The 15174-nt window shown below is 36.1% G+C and overlaps 1 protein-coding gene across 25 annotated transcripts in view; it reads right to left on the reverse strand.

Moving 5' to 3' along the window:
* LOC106162396 (vinculin) overlaps positions 1 to 14925 on the reverse strand; it is a 33647-nt gene extending 18722 nt beyond the window's left edge. For 14 of the 25 annotated variants that reach the window (XM_087005770.1, XM_087005768.1, XM_087005762.1 and 11 more), the window contains exons 1-9: positions 14737 to 14924; positions 10788 to 10895; positions 7033 to 7204; positions 3666 to 3811; positions 1840 to 2008; positions 1461 to 1615; positions 1124 to 1196; positions 794 to 942; positions 201 to 393 (exon numbers count right to left, since the gene is read on the reverse strand). In XM_087005770.1, coding sequence (XP_086861896.1) covers positions 201 to 393; positions 794 to 942; positions 1124 to 1196; positions 1461 to 1615; positions 1840 to 2008; positions 3666 to 3811; positions 7033 to 7204; positions 10788 to 10895; positions 14737 to 14793 — 1222 coding nt within the window. In that variant the 5' untranslated portion in view covers positions 14794 to 14924. Of the gene's footprint in view, positions 1 to 200; positions 394 to 793; positions 943 to 1123; positions 1197 to 1460; positions 1616 to 1839; positions 2009 to 3665; positions 3812 to 7032; positions 7205 to 10787; positions 10896 to 14736 lie in introns of all 25 variants that reach the window. The other 11 variants (XM_087005700.1, XM_087005695.1, XM_087005680.1 and 8 more) reach the window with 1 other exon arrangement.
* Positions 14926 to 15174: the final 249 nt, after the last annotated feature.

Genomic DNA, 15174 nt, shown 5'->3' on the forward strand with positions numbered 1-15174 from the left:
GGAGACTTTAAGTATTACCTTGCCTGCAGGTTCTCATAGAAATATGAATGATTTTGTTTACTTTTTTCAGATATGCTAATTTCAGTCACAAAATGAGGAAAATTGATAACACAAGTGCTAAAAAGCAGAAAACATCTAGAACCTCAAATATAATCATTAAATGTCATCACATTAAAAAAAATATCCATTCTTCTTCTTACCAAGACCACCATCATTGAGGGCGGGATTCTGCAGCCATCTTTGAGCCTGGTCCACTTTTCCTGCCACAGTGTGTGCCATTTTGAGAACTTCAGCCTTTTCCTGATTGGCCACGGCCTTGTTGACCTTCTGCTGAAGCTCTGCTAGTTTCTGCTGGATGCCTCTGGCCAGTGACACTGCTTGAGGGGTATCTCCCTAGAAACAGAAAGCAAAGAAGATATTTGAGTTTATCTGGACTTAGAAAAAGAGATTATTGTGGGGGCACTCAAAACATGTTTTGCATCAAGTCAGTGACATGTGATTTGATACAAAAACATAATTTTGTGATGCACAGAGAAATTTCTGATGTGAAACAGCAAAATTGATATAAGTGAGTTACAGGACCTATTCAGAAAAAGAATTTGCCCTGTTACTGCAGGTTATTGGAGCAAACTCACAAGGAAGCAAAAGCAATTTAAATCAAAATCATAATGCCATGGCTACTGAGAAGATAACCAGCTTAATTCAAACTTAATTCAAGCCTTCTGATAAAGAGTTCTTTCAATTAAATATTCTTGATCAAGTAAAAAATATGAATATTGATCTACACATCTACCTTTCCTTGTGCCCTGAGTTCAGAGAGAGCATCCACCATTGACTGTATGTCACCTACAGCTTTTACAATGGCCTCTCTGTCTTCTGGGTTGGCACAGCAGTCAGCAACCTTCATGGCATCCTCCAACATCTGATGGATTGCCTGCTCACCTAAGATGAAAAGTCAACTGATATCAGAAATAATAGTCTTTGCTTTTTGTTTAAATCAAGAGTTGCATTTTATAATTCTAGAACAATCTGAAATGATAAAAAATTCACATTTTTTAGTAAAATCACAATATATGACATTTCTGAAATAAACTTGCCATTCACACAACAGATGTTCACTTACCAGCACCACCTGCTGGTCCAAAAGGATCCAACAACCAGTCAGAGGCCTGCTTCATCTTCCCACTAATAGCATTCTATGTAATGAAGTGCACTATCTTTATAATCTTGTTTCAACATAAGTAAGTTTTTGGAAGCCTTTAATACTTACAAACTCAATGTCCACTGGGTAATTAAAACAATCAATTAAACCTAAGACCCATCAAACAATATTTAACAAAATACAAACACTTGGACATAAATAAGAAGGGATTCTTTCTTTATTTAAATGCATGGGGTTACATACAAGTTTTAACTTGTGGTGCACTGTGTGGCAAAGCCAACATAGTTGATGTATTTACTTGTGCTTTCTTCATGACAGCAAGATCATCTGCCTCCCACTCATCCTCATCATATGTGGTCAGCTGCAGCACACGGATTATTTCATTGATTTCATCACACAGCTTGCGAACTACAAAATCTCTGTTTCCTTGAGATTCTTTTACACCACCAGCACCTGAAATACGAAACAGACCAAATCATCTCAAATGTGCAACATCAAATCATGTGTGGATTTCAAACAATTACACATTTCAAGGATGCACTGTGGCTTCATTTTGCTTAACTTAGAAACTATCCAATCTGCAGCATATTTCATGGGGGTAATGGTTAAAATATGCAATATAATTATTATTCTTAGAATTTCTGCAAAGGATCTTCATAAAAATATTGGAACATTACCTTGGCTCTTAGTGGATACAAATATTTTGACAGCACTGATGAGGACAGGTGTCAAGGCTTTGACCTCTTCCAGAGACCTGACCAGCATCTCTCTGTGGACCTGATGGGTCAGTTCCTTCTCTCTCAGGTCCACTTCTTTGGCCATCTTTGTCAGCACTGGACTGAGATTCTGTGGAAAGATTTTTAAAAATTATCTTTACAATATGTCAAATTTGCTCAATGACTTACTTTGATTCTTTTCAAAAATAGAAATTTCAGCATAATTTTCTGAACTGCATAGAATTACTTTTCAATTTAGAAAAAAAATTTTGGTCAATTAACCTTATCCTAGCTGTCCACAACAAGAGAGGTTGACTATTCAAAATAATTCTCTGTTATCTTTTATTTATTTCACAGAATGTTCATATTAACTACAGTTTGTACATCCCTCTTTTTATTATAAAACCAAATAAAGAGAAAAACATTATGTAAAAAAATCTAAAATTATTTGAACCATCTGTCTATTTCCAACAAGGTGGTTGATTGGTTCAAATAATCACAGGATTGGATGTTCATTGTCTGTTTGCGTTACTCATCCAGACATAACCTTTTGTGATGCTATAATCATGGCACTGAAAGAGAACCGGTTTGACTTTTAACCACAACTTGTCAATATTCATCTTCTTCTGCATGCCTGATCTTCTGCTCTAGTTACATGTTCTTTATGTGCGGTGTGGTAATGAATCATGTTCCCCTGGATGACTCAATCACATTCCTTACAGGTTCCTGCTACTGAAGTCTTTGATTTATGATAAAACAGCTAGCATGCTTCTTACTAGTACTATATGTATACAACACTGTCCTGATTTTTCAAACTTGCACACAGGAAAACGTGTGCACATTCATATGCACATGTACACACATTCAAACATGGGCAATATCACCTATTTGTACAGATATTAGGTAAAGCAAATGTATATGTATAAGAGCCGGTCCATCAAATATACTTTAATTTGGAGCATTTATATCAAGTAAAAGAAACGACTATACAAGACTAATCTTCCAGTAAAACAAGACATTCTGAAAGTGAATAAAGCATCAGGCTTCTTGAACTCAAACCTGGTGCAGTTTAACTTTCACTCTGTTCATATTTTCCCCAAGAGAACTTTAAGCCAAAATGATAAATGATAAACAGCAATTCTAATGACAGAATGATGACTATGTAAGCAACCTAAGTGATCTAGGGGTTTGGGAAACAGTTGCAACCACCTTATGTTCTGGCCAAAGTTCTGTATTAGGACATGATGCTATCTTGGTTCATTCCCCAGCAAATAACTAATTCTACTCCTTTCAACAATCATCCCACACAAAGGTGAGTCAAGGAAATGTACTGACTGTAAAAACAATCATCTTCTCTGCAACAAGCATGAGTCAAGAGTTTAAGAACTACAGAATTTCACCATGGAGTATACCCAAGTCAAAGAGAGAGGGTGTTACAACTTGATTGAGTCTCTGTTTGTCCACATGATACCTCATAAGGATATAATTTGACAATCATTTGCGGACACAACTTTCAATCAATCGCTTCAAAAGGTAACTTATCTATGTCCACAAGCCTACAAGAAAACCTTCATGTCTATCATATGAGAAGACAATGTCTTAATCTGGGCCGGATTGAGGCCATCTTCAGGGTCTTCTGGAAAACGATCAGATTTTCAAGTTTACATTGACAGGTGCCTATTTTTTCTGTCGGAAAACAGTCAAAAATAGAAGATGGATCAACAAAGATAATATGGAAGACTGTCATAAAATATCTCTAGATCTGCCCCTGTTAATTGATATTTTACCTTGACAAATTTGACTAGGTCCTCCATGCAGTCGACCACCTCAGTAATGGCCAGGTACTCCAGCACACTCTTGCAGATACGAATTATCTTTCGGACTTCACTCTCATCAAATGCCAACAGTAGAGCCGATGTCCCTTGGAGAATTCCTGAAAAGACATTGCAATAAAAATGTGTTAAAAACAAATAAATGAATAGCTTTATTCTCTAAAGCAAGTGGAGAGCATTACCAGGAAATAATAGTAAATTAAATGAAGAGAGAGAAAGTATAATTTAGTAGTTCAGTTGAATTAACCTGGTAAAACTGGTCAGTTCAATTTTTATGACAAAGACTAAATAATTTTAGCCACTTCCATAAAATAAGAAATAAGTAAATTAATAATAATTAATAATAAAATAATAAATCATTTTGTGCAATAAAACCAACAAGCATACATCCCATAAGAAGTTGTATATATATATTGACCATACTTTCAAAGGGTCAGAAAGACCATTACTAGTAAGTACCATGCCCAGGTAATAAACAACACCATGGCAGGTATCTGAAGATAGTTCTCCTGCAAAACACACCTTTACACTAAGAATTCTAAGAAAACCTTCACGTCTTTGTGTGCCAAGATAAAATGATATTGAGTAATATATCTCTCTGCATCAGATTGTTCTGATGTCTTTATCAGATCCAGTGCCTTTGTCTAATATGACTAACTGCCAGTATATCCGCAAGGTTATGACTTTGGGCAGTCCACCATGGTGCAAAATTGTAAACAGAGTTGCCATCCTACTGAAGAGGAACTTATCTGTTGTTTATCATGTTATAAATATTTGCTAATAACAATAAATATAAATATTAATTAATGGCAATAAACAAAGGAAACAGATTTTATGCAGGGCACAGAATACACTAAATGCAGACCTCTTAAATCAGGATACCTGTGCAAGAATGTGTGCCTCTACATTTTATTCAAATAACCATGCAAATATTGTAAAATGTACCAGAATTCACTTGTATAATGGGCCCAAATCTTTGTACCTGTAAAAACAAGGTACAGTAGACTCTTCTGAAGACTTTTCTGAACTGCAGATTTAACATCCTAGATTTAACATCTAACTAGTTTACCTGGATTTTATTTTCTACTAAAGGCAGAGAGTCTACGGTGAGGAGAAAAAAATAACATACACCTGATATAACAGGGCGTCTAAATCTAATCAACTCCCACACAGCACTACACATACAAGAGATGATAAAACCCACTGAAGAAATGATAAAATAAATGGACTGTTAAATATTCTTTTTCTAGTAATTTCTATGCGTACATGAGAACCTGAATGATAATTTGATAATTCCCCTATCTCCCCAGCAACAACACTTTACAGGTATATCAAGGGCACATACTCTACAGGTGGTGTAAAGCAGCTTCCAACTGCCTCCCATTGCCAAGTATATTAGACACTAAGTAAACACCCATACCTATTAGCTGCCAAGGTTAAAATATGTAAACTGACACAGATCATTTGCTAAAATATGATGCTGCAAACCCAATATAACTTCTGGTAGTTAACATTGTAGTTTCACTTGCTAACAACTACTCCTGCAAAGGAATTATATCCCAATTCATCACACAACTTTCTAGACAATAGTTATCTTCCACAATACACGCGATGGTAATATTTTTTTTCCTTTTCTCACTTCCTCCACCATCAAACCTTCAATGACCATTGACATTTTACATAGGGCTGTCCAGTTCCACTTAGCACCCACCATTATTTTGTTGTGTCCACTGCGGTTCTTTCTCCTCCCAGTGATATTTGTGTATTTCCTGAGACAAAAGTTTATAATCCCTGGAGAGCATTATCACTGAAGACCCAGTCCACCATGGAGATACTCAACTCAACACATTTTACCATTTGAGTGCCGATACTGCTCCTCGAAAACTCCAAGAACCACCTCCAGGTCCCTCTAATGCAGCAGGTCAGAGATAATCACCAGTTTCGCCCATGCACCAGTTTTTCCACACTTCAATGCAACTGGAAGTTAGGTATCAGCTAACAATCTTGCTATTTCCCCCACTTCACTGCCAAAGTTTCTGGTGCCTCTCAGAATGTACTCCTACACGAATCTAGGTACAGGGTAATGGCCCAGAGACCTTCTGAGAACTAGCCTACCATATTCATTTCTTTGATGATGGATTTTCCAACCAGTATTTCTAAATAACATAAGGTCATAGGGGGTGGCTGTTTGTTGTTTTTATCCTTCAATAAAAATCCATCATACACGATGCCAAAGTGTTTCTGACACAAACTATTTTCTCCTGCTACTCCCTGAATTGGAACCCCGTGTAGGTAGATCTTGTATATCTACTCCAGACACTAGAAAAACAGTAGTTTCGGAGAGAAAAAAGGCAACAAGTTATTACCATGGTGCATAAATTTGATTCATTTACTCAAAAACACTTACTAGTTCACAACTTTATTGAAGAACTTTGGTGTAAGTAGTCCTTGTTAATACGTTTATTAAATTTGAAATATATTTTCAGTTACCAAAGCTGACAAAGTGAACTTTTTTTATTTTTATGCCATTAATGAGCTACACTTTCAGATCATCAACTAAATAAACTTAACTTGAGTTATAATTCATTTAATTTTTTTTTTTTTTTCATTTTTGTTGACTCCTTTTATTGTGGTTGTAGTAAAGGTAGGAGTAACTGATATATATATATATATATATATATATTTTTTTTTTTTTTTGGGGGGGGGGGGTGAATTTCATTTGATGAACACTATAATATTTTTTTAGCTTATACTGTTTTATAAAATAATCACTCTTAACTGTAAGAACTACAAGCCCACATGAAAACACTTCAAGATAAGTCTTGAAACATGTTCTACATACTACACATAGAAAGGTATATAAGTAAATGAAGAATGTCAGCACATTTCTTTTCAGGTTAACATCTTAATGAGAATGTCAAACAGCAAAAGTTCAGCCACTGCTGCAAGGTGTTGAGTTTTAATAATGCATTAATGTGATAGCTGAGACAGTTACTAGGATTGCATCTTCTTGCACTTGTTCTGACTGCCTAATACTTTATTTTAAAACATGACCTCCTAATATATATAAATGGCCATAAAAAATATCAAACTGCAAAAGCTATAGAACAGCGATGCTCAGGGAGACAATTTCACAGCAATTCTCAAACTCTTTCCACAAATGCCTCTCTAGAACATCCGTCATTCCTGTGTTTTGGAAAATTGACCTCCATATAAGGGAAAATAAAAAAAAATAACTAAATAACACAAAAATAACACAAAAAATAACTAAGAAAGAGAAAAAGAAGCACACAAAATTTGTATTGCATATGGTTGCTTATACCTCTTGATCCCTCGATCAACTTTTTCCTGGCTGGTGCCGAGTATGGGTCTGCTCGCAACATATCAGAAGCATCAAGAAGAAGGAACGATGCCTCTTCCACTCGCTGGAGAGCAGGCGGCATGTCTTGTTTCAGAATCTGATCCTCACTAACATTGACAGTGTCATAACCAACCTGAAAACAAAACAAAAATACATTAATATTTGTCAAATGAGACTCAAATAGCTATAATAACGGGCTGATCAGAAATCGGACTTATGAATTACGTAGTATCATATCGACAGCTTGTATTACAGATTCTAAAAAAAAAAAAACTTGCTTTTTACTGAGATCAAAAGTCATGCAATCATCAAAGCCAGATTTGCTAACAAAATTTTAAAAAAAAGAAAGCAAGAAAAATGATATGATTTACATTTTGAGTTACAAACGTTTTCCACTGTTGTGACATCCATGTGCAGCTTTGAATATTCCAAGATGCCTGCGATTTACAGATGTTTCCAAACACTTCACTCTTAAAATCTGAATATCCATGTTTTACACATTGAAACTGGTTTTCATTCAGAAACATTTCTCCATGTGAGAAGCACACAACATTTGCAAGCAAACTCTATGTTGTCAGGAATTGCTTGCTAATACTTTTAGTATCAGTCCTTTTTGCAGTATATGAAGAGGTTTGGAAAACATTGAAAATGAAGTAAAGAAGTAAGGAAAGATTCTCTGGGATGACCTTTGAAAAAGAAAGGGGATATCTGGAAAATCTTTCCAAACTCACAAAAGCTGCAGAAATATTGAAATTCAAATCAGAGATGAGATGGCCACCCACATATAAAACATATCTGGTGATATAAAGGGGCTTCAAGTGAAGGTCATTCATGTATGTTTTTCAGGTGTGCTTGTGTATTTTAAGTATTTACAAACCCACACATTATTTTATGGGACTCTGAATCACCAACATCTCCTTGCCTCACAATCTTTCAATAATGAATTCATTTGTGCACGAAAAAGAAACCTTATCGAAAAGAAATGTTTCTCATCTTGCAGGTAGAAAAGCCAGCACCCTGCAGAGAAACTTTCAATTTAATCGCCAATTTGAAGACAAGAATTCCACCTCAAGGTTGCATGTGTATATATGATATGTTACCAATTAAAAAAAAAAGAGAATGAGAAAATGCTTGAAGAGATAAAAGCAATCAAGTGAAAAAGACATGTAAACACCAACTACAACATACATGGAGACGTAAAATGACCATAAAACACTAGATACACATATAGCATGCCTGAGGGACATCTTGAACTTTTTGCGGTTAACATGGCAGTCGTGACTTCCCACATACTTTCAAAACACTAGGCCACCCTTTAATCTAAGCTTTTCTTTTTTTACAGAGGTCTCTTAAATGTAATTCCAAAGAGTCACATTAGAAGGTTGATCATGGCAAGAACCATGGCCAAATATGGTGCAGAAAAATAATAGGTCATTTTTTTAGAAACATTATAGGGCATTTTTAACATTAGATAACCATATTAAAATCAGTCATTACATTATATAAGTTTTAAAAAAACACTAATTCAATATATCATTATTTCAATTTCAAGTGATTATGTTGATTAAACATATTTATATAATACACAAATTTCATATGTGATCCCCTCACTTTCAGCAGCCTGTCAAGAAAACAGTAGCTGCTTGCATGTCTCTTGTCATCACGCCTGCCTTTTGGCAATCATCACTTCAAGGACATAGGTACACATCCAGAGAGATAAATGTCTGCTGCATATTTATAGTTTACAGGGATCACAGATGGCAGTAGTAAAGGGAAGAGCTCTTTCTGACATGTGGTTACGGTAATAACTGGATATTTTCATACATATCCCAATATTTCCTTTTTTAAATGATTTACCTGACTAGCAACTTTTTCATGATTAGTTTAGCAACTCATTAATTTCTGCTTTCTGACATATAGTCAACTAATTTTTGAAGTATTATTTATAAGGATTTCAAATAAAATAAATGTGGGGGGTGTTAAATAAATTCTGTTCAAATTACATAAATAATTACCATAAATACACATTTACCTTGCCAGGTCACGAATGGATGACACTTTACTGGACATCTCATGCACACAAATTAGATAGTCCTAATTAAATTCATTATCATTCTGTAGAAAGGTCAACCCAACCTTTTTTAATCAAAGTCACATTGGCATAATCAGAGCCTTGCACTAGCATAAAGAAAGTTAATAGGGTACTTTTTGGACTATCAATTTAGGACTTTTCAATTTCTACAATTACGTTTTAACATAACTTTCTTTAAGATCCTTTAAACCCAATTAAACTTTTCAAATATTTGTTTAGTCTGTTTAGCCTATTTACAGCCATAAGTTTAAGGAGGCTGACTGTGTAGAGGTGGGTAATTAAAGGGCACAGAAGCAGGCAACTTACTTATTCCTTAAATGTCAGGCAATATATATGTGCTCTGCACAACACTGATTTATAATGGTCAAGGGGGCTTTAAAATGCTATTTATAAGACCTAGCAGTGGATGATCCACTATTTCTTAATTCTCCAAAACTGCTTACACAGTAGAAATTATACAACTACTGAAATATTAATCAAGAAACACTTAGCAAAATATGTGATAACTTGCTACTGATATTAGCCCGGAAATATTTCAGTGAGTGGTTCTGTGCCATTACTCAGAGGTGTTGTTTTACTGTCACAGAAGTATGTCAGTTAAAATAAATGGTGCTTCTGTTCCCTACCACAAAGCCACACTCTGATCTTTGCATATTATCTCTGCCCTCCCTGTTTGTTTGTAGCCTAAATGGGCAATGAGCATGAACCAAATACCAAAGTAGATTCTTCCTGTCGCAAAATATAAACAAAAATCAACATTATGGGTTGTTTCACTTATTTCAACTTGCAACTGGCACTCCTGCACTTACACTTAACCCCACCCTCTCTTTAAACACCATCTACATAAGAAACCACAGTTCACTCTATGTCAATGAAATAATCCCCATTCTGAAGAAAAAAGCAATTTATAATACCAGCCAAAAATGCAAAGCATGGAATTAAAGATAAGAAAAGTTCCTTCCATCCATATTCCATTATGATGCAACAGTTAAGAGCACCCCCAAGCAACCTTCCCATAAAAACAAAAGACTTATGTTAATGGATGGATTTGCATGATTCTTATGCGCAAAGACTGCACAATAAACTGAGTTCTTCACCACTCATCTAATGAGGCATTTTAAAACAAAACTGAGCAGGATCCACATGGAATGCAGTCAAGCCAGTTAATTTAGGCTAATGTGATCTCAGTTCACCAGTTTAACAAATCCTGCTCCTGTCTCTTATACATTACACCCCTCTCTGTTTACACATATGTTCCAGAAACAAGTAAAGCAATGGGCACCACTTTTTTGCAAAGCAATGGTAGAATAATAATAGAGCCCTGTTATTGTGAGTGTCCACACATTCTAAGCACCCTCAAGGTGTATGACCAAGTTCATGAAGCTGCCACTCCTTCTATAGGAAAACAGATGCCTAACAGAAGAAAGATGACATTAAAAATGTGTGCAAAAAGGTTTTAGAACCCTCCTGCCACCCTGAATGAGTGACAAAAAGTTCAAGTAAAAGAGCACACTGTCATCAAGATAACAAAAACAGGATTTTCAAAATAAAATCAGGTCAGGATTTTGCTGATATTCAGAAGAAAAAAGGGAATACCCAAATACAGTTTTTCATAGTTTCTAACCTTAACGAGATTGTCCACAGCCATCTTGACCACTTGCACTGGCCGTGCCAGGTCTGGCATAGCATTGCCATCTTCTGCTTCTTCATGGAGGATGACCAGACGAGACACCTGAAAGCAGTGTTGAATAAACTGTTATGTTTAATTTATTGAATGAAGCATGTTGTATTGTACTCCTTAATCATGTGCATGTTGTATTGCATTGGGCACTTATATTCATACAAATGTTGTTGGTTTCATAAAAGCATGCAAAATTGCTCTTTATTTAAAGTTCAAAGGGATTTTCAAAAGCATTAAGTATATAATTTAGATAACAATGCATTCACTCAATGACTGCTTAGTTAAGGGAGATAGGGTAATGAATAATCCACAAATTAAGTGTAACTACTACTGATACAAGACAAAAAATTATTTATTGATACAATTTATTTCTGACAGCCTGAATGTACATGAAATAAAAGCACACATGAGCACTACATGCATGTCATGTGCACACATATTCATTTACACCATGAATCAGTCGCTCACACACCAAATATAGTTCACAAAACATCAGACACCCTGCTTTTTTAAGTTAGTTCAGCTGTTTTTCAAAACAAACATGAGAAGGTATAGCAGCACAGGACTTGGGTTTAGACCAGGCCCTGTTACTGAGCCTCACACCACAAGCATTAACACACGTGGTGGCTGTATTGTTTGCCACAGAGATATCATATCTAAACTGGGCATCATCTGTATATATATCTGATAAGATGCAGATTTCATTCCAAATGATAGATGGGCATGATAACTGCAAGCCATTTGTTCTCTGTATGTTATAATCATTACATTTTTCTCTCTCCAATGTCCACTCATCTTACACTATGACACTATTCGCTGCACATAAGCAAAACTAATAGTATAATAAGACCTGGTACTGCTTTCTTGTATATTTAGTGCAATAAAATGAAAACTGCAGTTGTGTCATTAATTTCATTTACATCTGATCAGATACACATAAAAATTTATTTCATGGAAGGACAAAGCATCAGGAGCCAGGGGCAGTGAGTACAGCTTGTAGTAGTATAAAGACGAGTCCACAAGGGATATCATCACAGGTGAGGTTTCTCTGATTGCTAATCATGCATAACCTCCAAATCCATCTGGAACTTAAGAGGAGATAATCGACAGGTATTAATTATCTCATAATCCTCTCCATCCTTTCTCAGACTTTCAAGTTTCAGTTCTTGCATTCATTCCCTGAGCTTCAATTCTTGTGAATTATGTATCTTGAACATGTAGCTTCATTTTTAAGTCTTACTTCTCTGCTCGGTTATACAAGAAGACATGTAAATGTAATAAGGAAGAAGCCCCCACTGTCTATGAAACATCATGCAAGTTCCAGTGCATGCTAAGAATTAATCTTTCATTCCACTTATAAGTATACACACCAAGCATATACACCAAGCACACACACACAAACACACACACACAGAGCCTTGTTATCACTGCTGTTTTCTCCCCTTTGAACATAAGCCAGGTATATATTAATCATCCCTCACAGTCCAGAAACACCAGAGTACACTGAATGAACACTGGCTGTTGGTGTGTTCTGCTGTGTGGGAGAGTATAGTGAGAGCATTTTGCCTGGGGATGCTTGAAGCCTAGGTAAACCTCACACCATTTTCAAAGCCTACTCCTATTTCCAATTCTGCTGGATAAAAGCGTTGACAGCGTGAGATTTTTTTAAGTACTATAGCAATGAAAAATGTAGTCTCATTTTCTTTTCTTTTTTTTTTTTTTTTTTTGATGACTGAACTTTTCTTTTTTTAATCTGTTTTGACGAAATATGTCACTGCAAAAGTTCAGCTGAAGAATAACTCAACTGGTAAATACCTTACTTGACAAGAAGTTGGAAGCATTTTTTGCTGCCAGATAACTTGTAGCATTTCAAAGTTTACAAGGAGCTACAGCATCACTCAGATATTAACCTTTCTCTGCTTTCTCTAGAGTCTATCTGTTCCATGTGTTTTTCATTCTAGCCTTCCAAGCATAAGGCTGGAAGTGTATCTATTAGGACCAGATTGACAATTTATCAATTTAATGTGTGTGTGCATGTTCATGTTATCAATGCAATATAACTGAAATGCTGCCCACATATTATAAACCTGCATTCACAAGGGAAATGGGTTTTGCTGCATAACAACTATTGCATCAATTGACCCCTTCAAATAACTGCATTTAATTAGGAGGTTTGTAATTCTTTTGGTTAAAAATAAATACATTTCATTTTATGGTATGTGTTATTCAAGTAACTGCAAGTCTGAATTTGACTATGAACCAGATATGTGCCTATTTTACATGGTTTGAACTATAATTTAAGCTGATAATACAATGAAGTGATTTACTCAACAAAATCACTCTTTGCACATAACTTCAGGTGTCTTACCCATTCTCTTAAAGATTACCAAGCCTTACACAACAAACAACATTGAAACCTTCTTCAACCACTGTTCAATTCTTTGTATTGACCATGTTATGTATACAAATTATGCAAGTATTTCCCATTGATTATAAGTAGCATTAAACCTCTACCTCAGTCAATGAATATTTGCATATTATGAAGAACAAATCCCATTAATGGTTAATCATACATTAGGTATTATTTCTCAAGGGATCTTTGTTCTAGTGGAGCCACAAAGACATCACTGGTATTCAGGCCTACCTAACTACCAGACTCGGCACCTAAGGATCCTGAATTAACCGATATATCGGACCACACTACCCGTTTTCAAGGTGTGTGTCAGATCGCATTTTGGAGTATCATACTCCAGAACAAATTTTGTAGGACGACTGCGGGCTCATCCACGCTCGGCTGAACAACCTTAAACAGTACTCTTACTTTAGAGTATTCTATTTCACTGTCTATATGGGGGTATATGGGGACTTTACGACATTCGGTTTGAATGTTTTAACCACTTTTGATAGGGCTTTTTTGCATTGTATTAGATTGATGTGGCAGTCTAAGGTTCATCTAGGTGGCTTTCAAATTTATGCACCCGGTTTTAAAATCATATAGCAATTAAATACGACAATCGTTTACTATCCAATCAAGGTGACAGCCGAGCGTGGGCTCATCCTGTCGGTGTTCTGACTGATACTCCGAAATGCGATCTGACACACACCTTGAAAACGGGTGGTGTGGTCCGATATACCGGTTAATTCAGGATCCTTAGGTGCCGAGTCTGGTAGTTGGTTAGGCCTGGTATTGATCCCCAAGGAATTGCTCTGGCTTTCAATCAGGCCGACAAAACTTGTATACAAAAGCTGGGCAGGTGGATAGGATAGTTAATATCAATTAGCTGTTCAGAGGATAGAGTAAGACAAAGCAAGGCTGGCATTACTCTTGCACTATACTTCATTAAAAATAATCCCTTATGCTAAAGTTACAATAGGCCAACCATGTGCAACGTATTATTATTATTATTATTATTATTATTATTAATAATAATAAAATACAAATGTCTCCACTGTCCTTTACAGCATTCAGTTAATGCAATAAAACATTTTTAATCTTTTCCACAACAGATGGGGTAAAAACTGAAGTTTGCTTCATCATGAATTCACCTTTATCTTTTAAACATGACCGCAAGTACACAGTATAGGAGTGTTAGAGGCCGATTATTCAGACTAACTCATATGCATACATATGTACTTGACTCAGCAAGCTGTAATGTCCCAAACTGAGGACGCAGGGTTCTATATTGCCTTGTTTAAACAAGACCAAAGCCAACCTCTCAGTGGCATTTGCTACAGATTTCAAAAATACTGGAAGAATTGTAAAGCAAACTGAACCACTTAGCCATGACGCTGACACCCAGATATTGACAACATTTATACTACTAGTAGTACTAATAACCACAGAGAAAAATGGGTCACAAACCAACACTCAGCACTGCATTCAAAACGCTACCTGTTGTGCCACCGGCTCCAAAATACTTTCTATCGTCTTCGTATGAAACACAGGCATGGTGACCCACGCTGTCGGCAACTCTGTGCACCTTTATTACAACTCAATCGGTGCAAGCGAACGCGAGATGCCTCAACTATGTTGATACCGACAAAGCGGAAATGACTCTGAAAGTGGAGCACCCTTTTAGCCTCGGTTTCGGGGCGGAGGTTTTCGCATCTCCTTAGGGATTCCCCCCTCTCAATTTTCAGTGTTTTAGCATTAGCAAATGTTTAAGCAATTTTTGCACATTTTCTCGAGAACAGTTTTCTTGTGTTTGCATGGGGGATTTATCAAGGAATACTGAAGTGCATTTACCATTCGAATTAGCGGAACCCCTTGACCAGTGTTGGGTATCTTGAAACTGGGGTTTGCCGTAATACCAAAAATGGAAAGGTGGTC

Source organism: Lingula anatina, chromosome 1, assembly GCF_051362555.1.
Source record: "Lingula anatina isolate TDL-2025a chromosome 1, LinAna3.0, whole genome shotgun sequence".
Lineage (NCBI taxonomy): Eukaryota > Metazoa > Brachiopoda > Lingulata > Lingulida > Lingulidae > Lingula > Lingula anatina.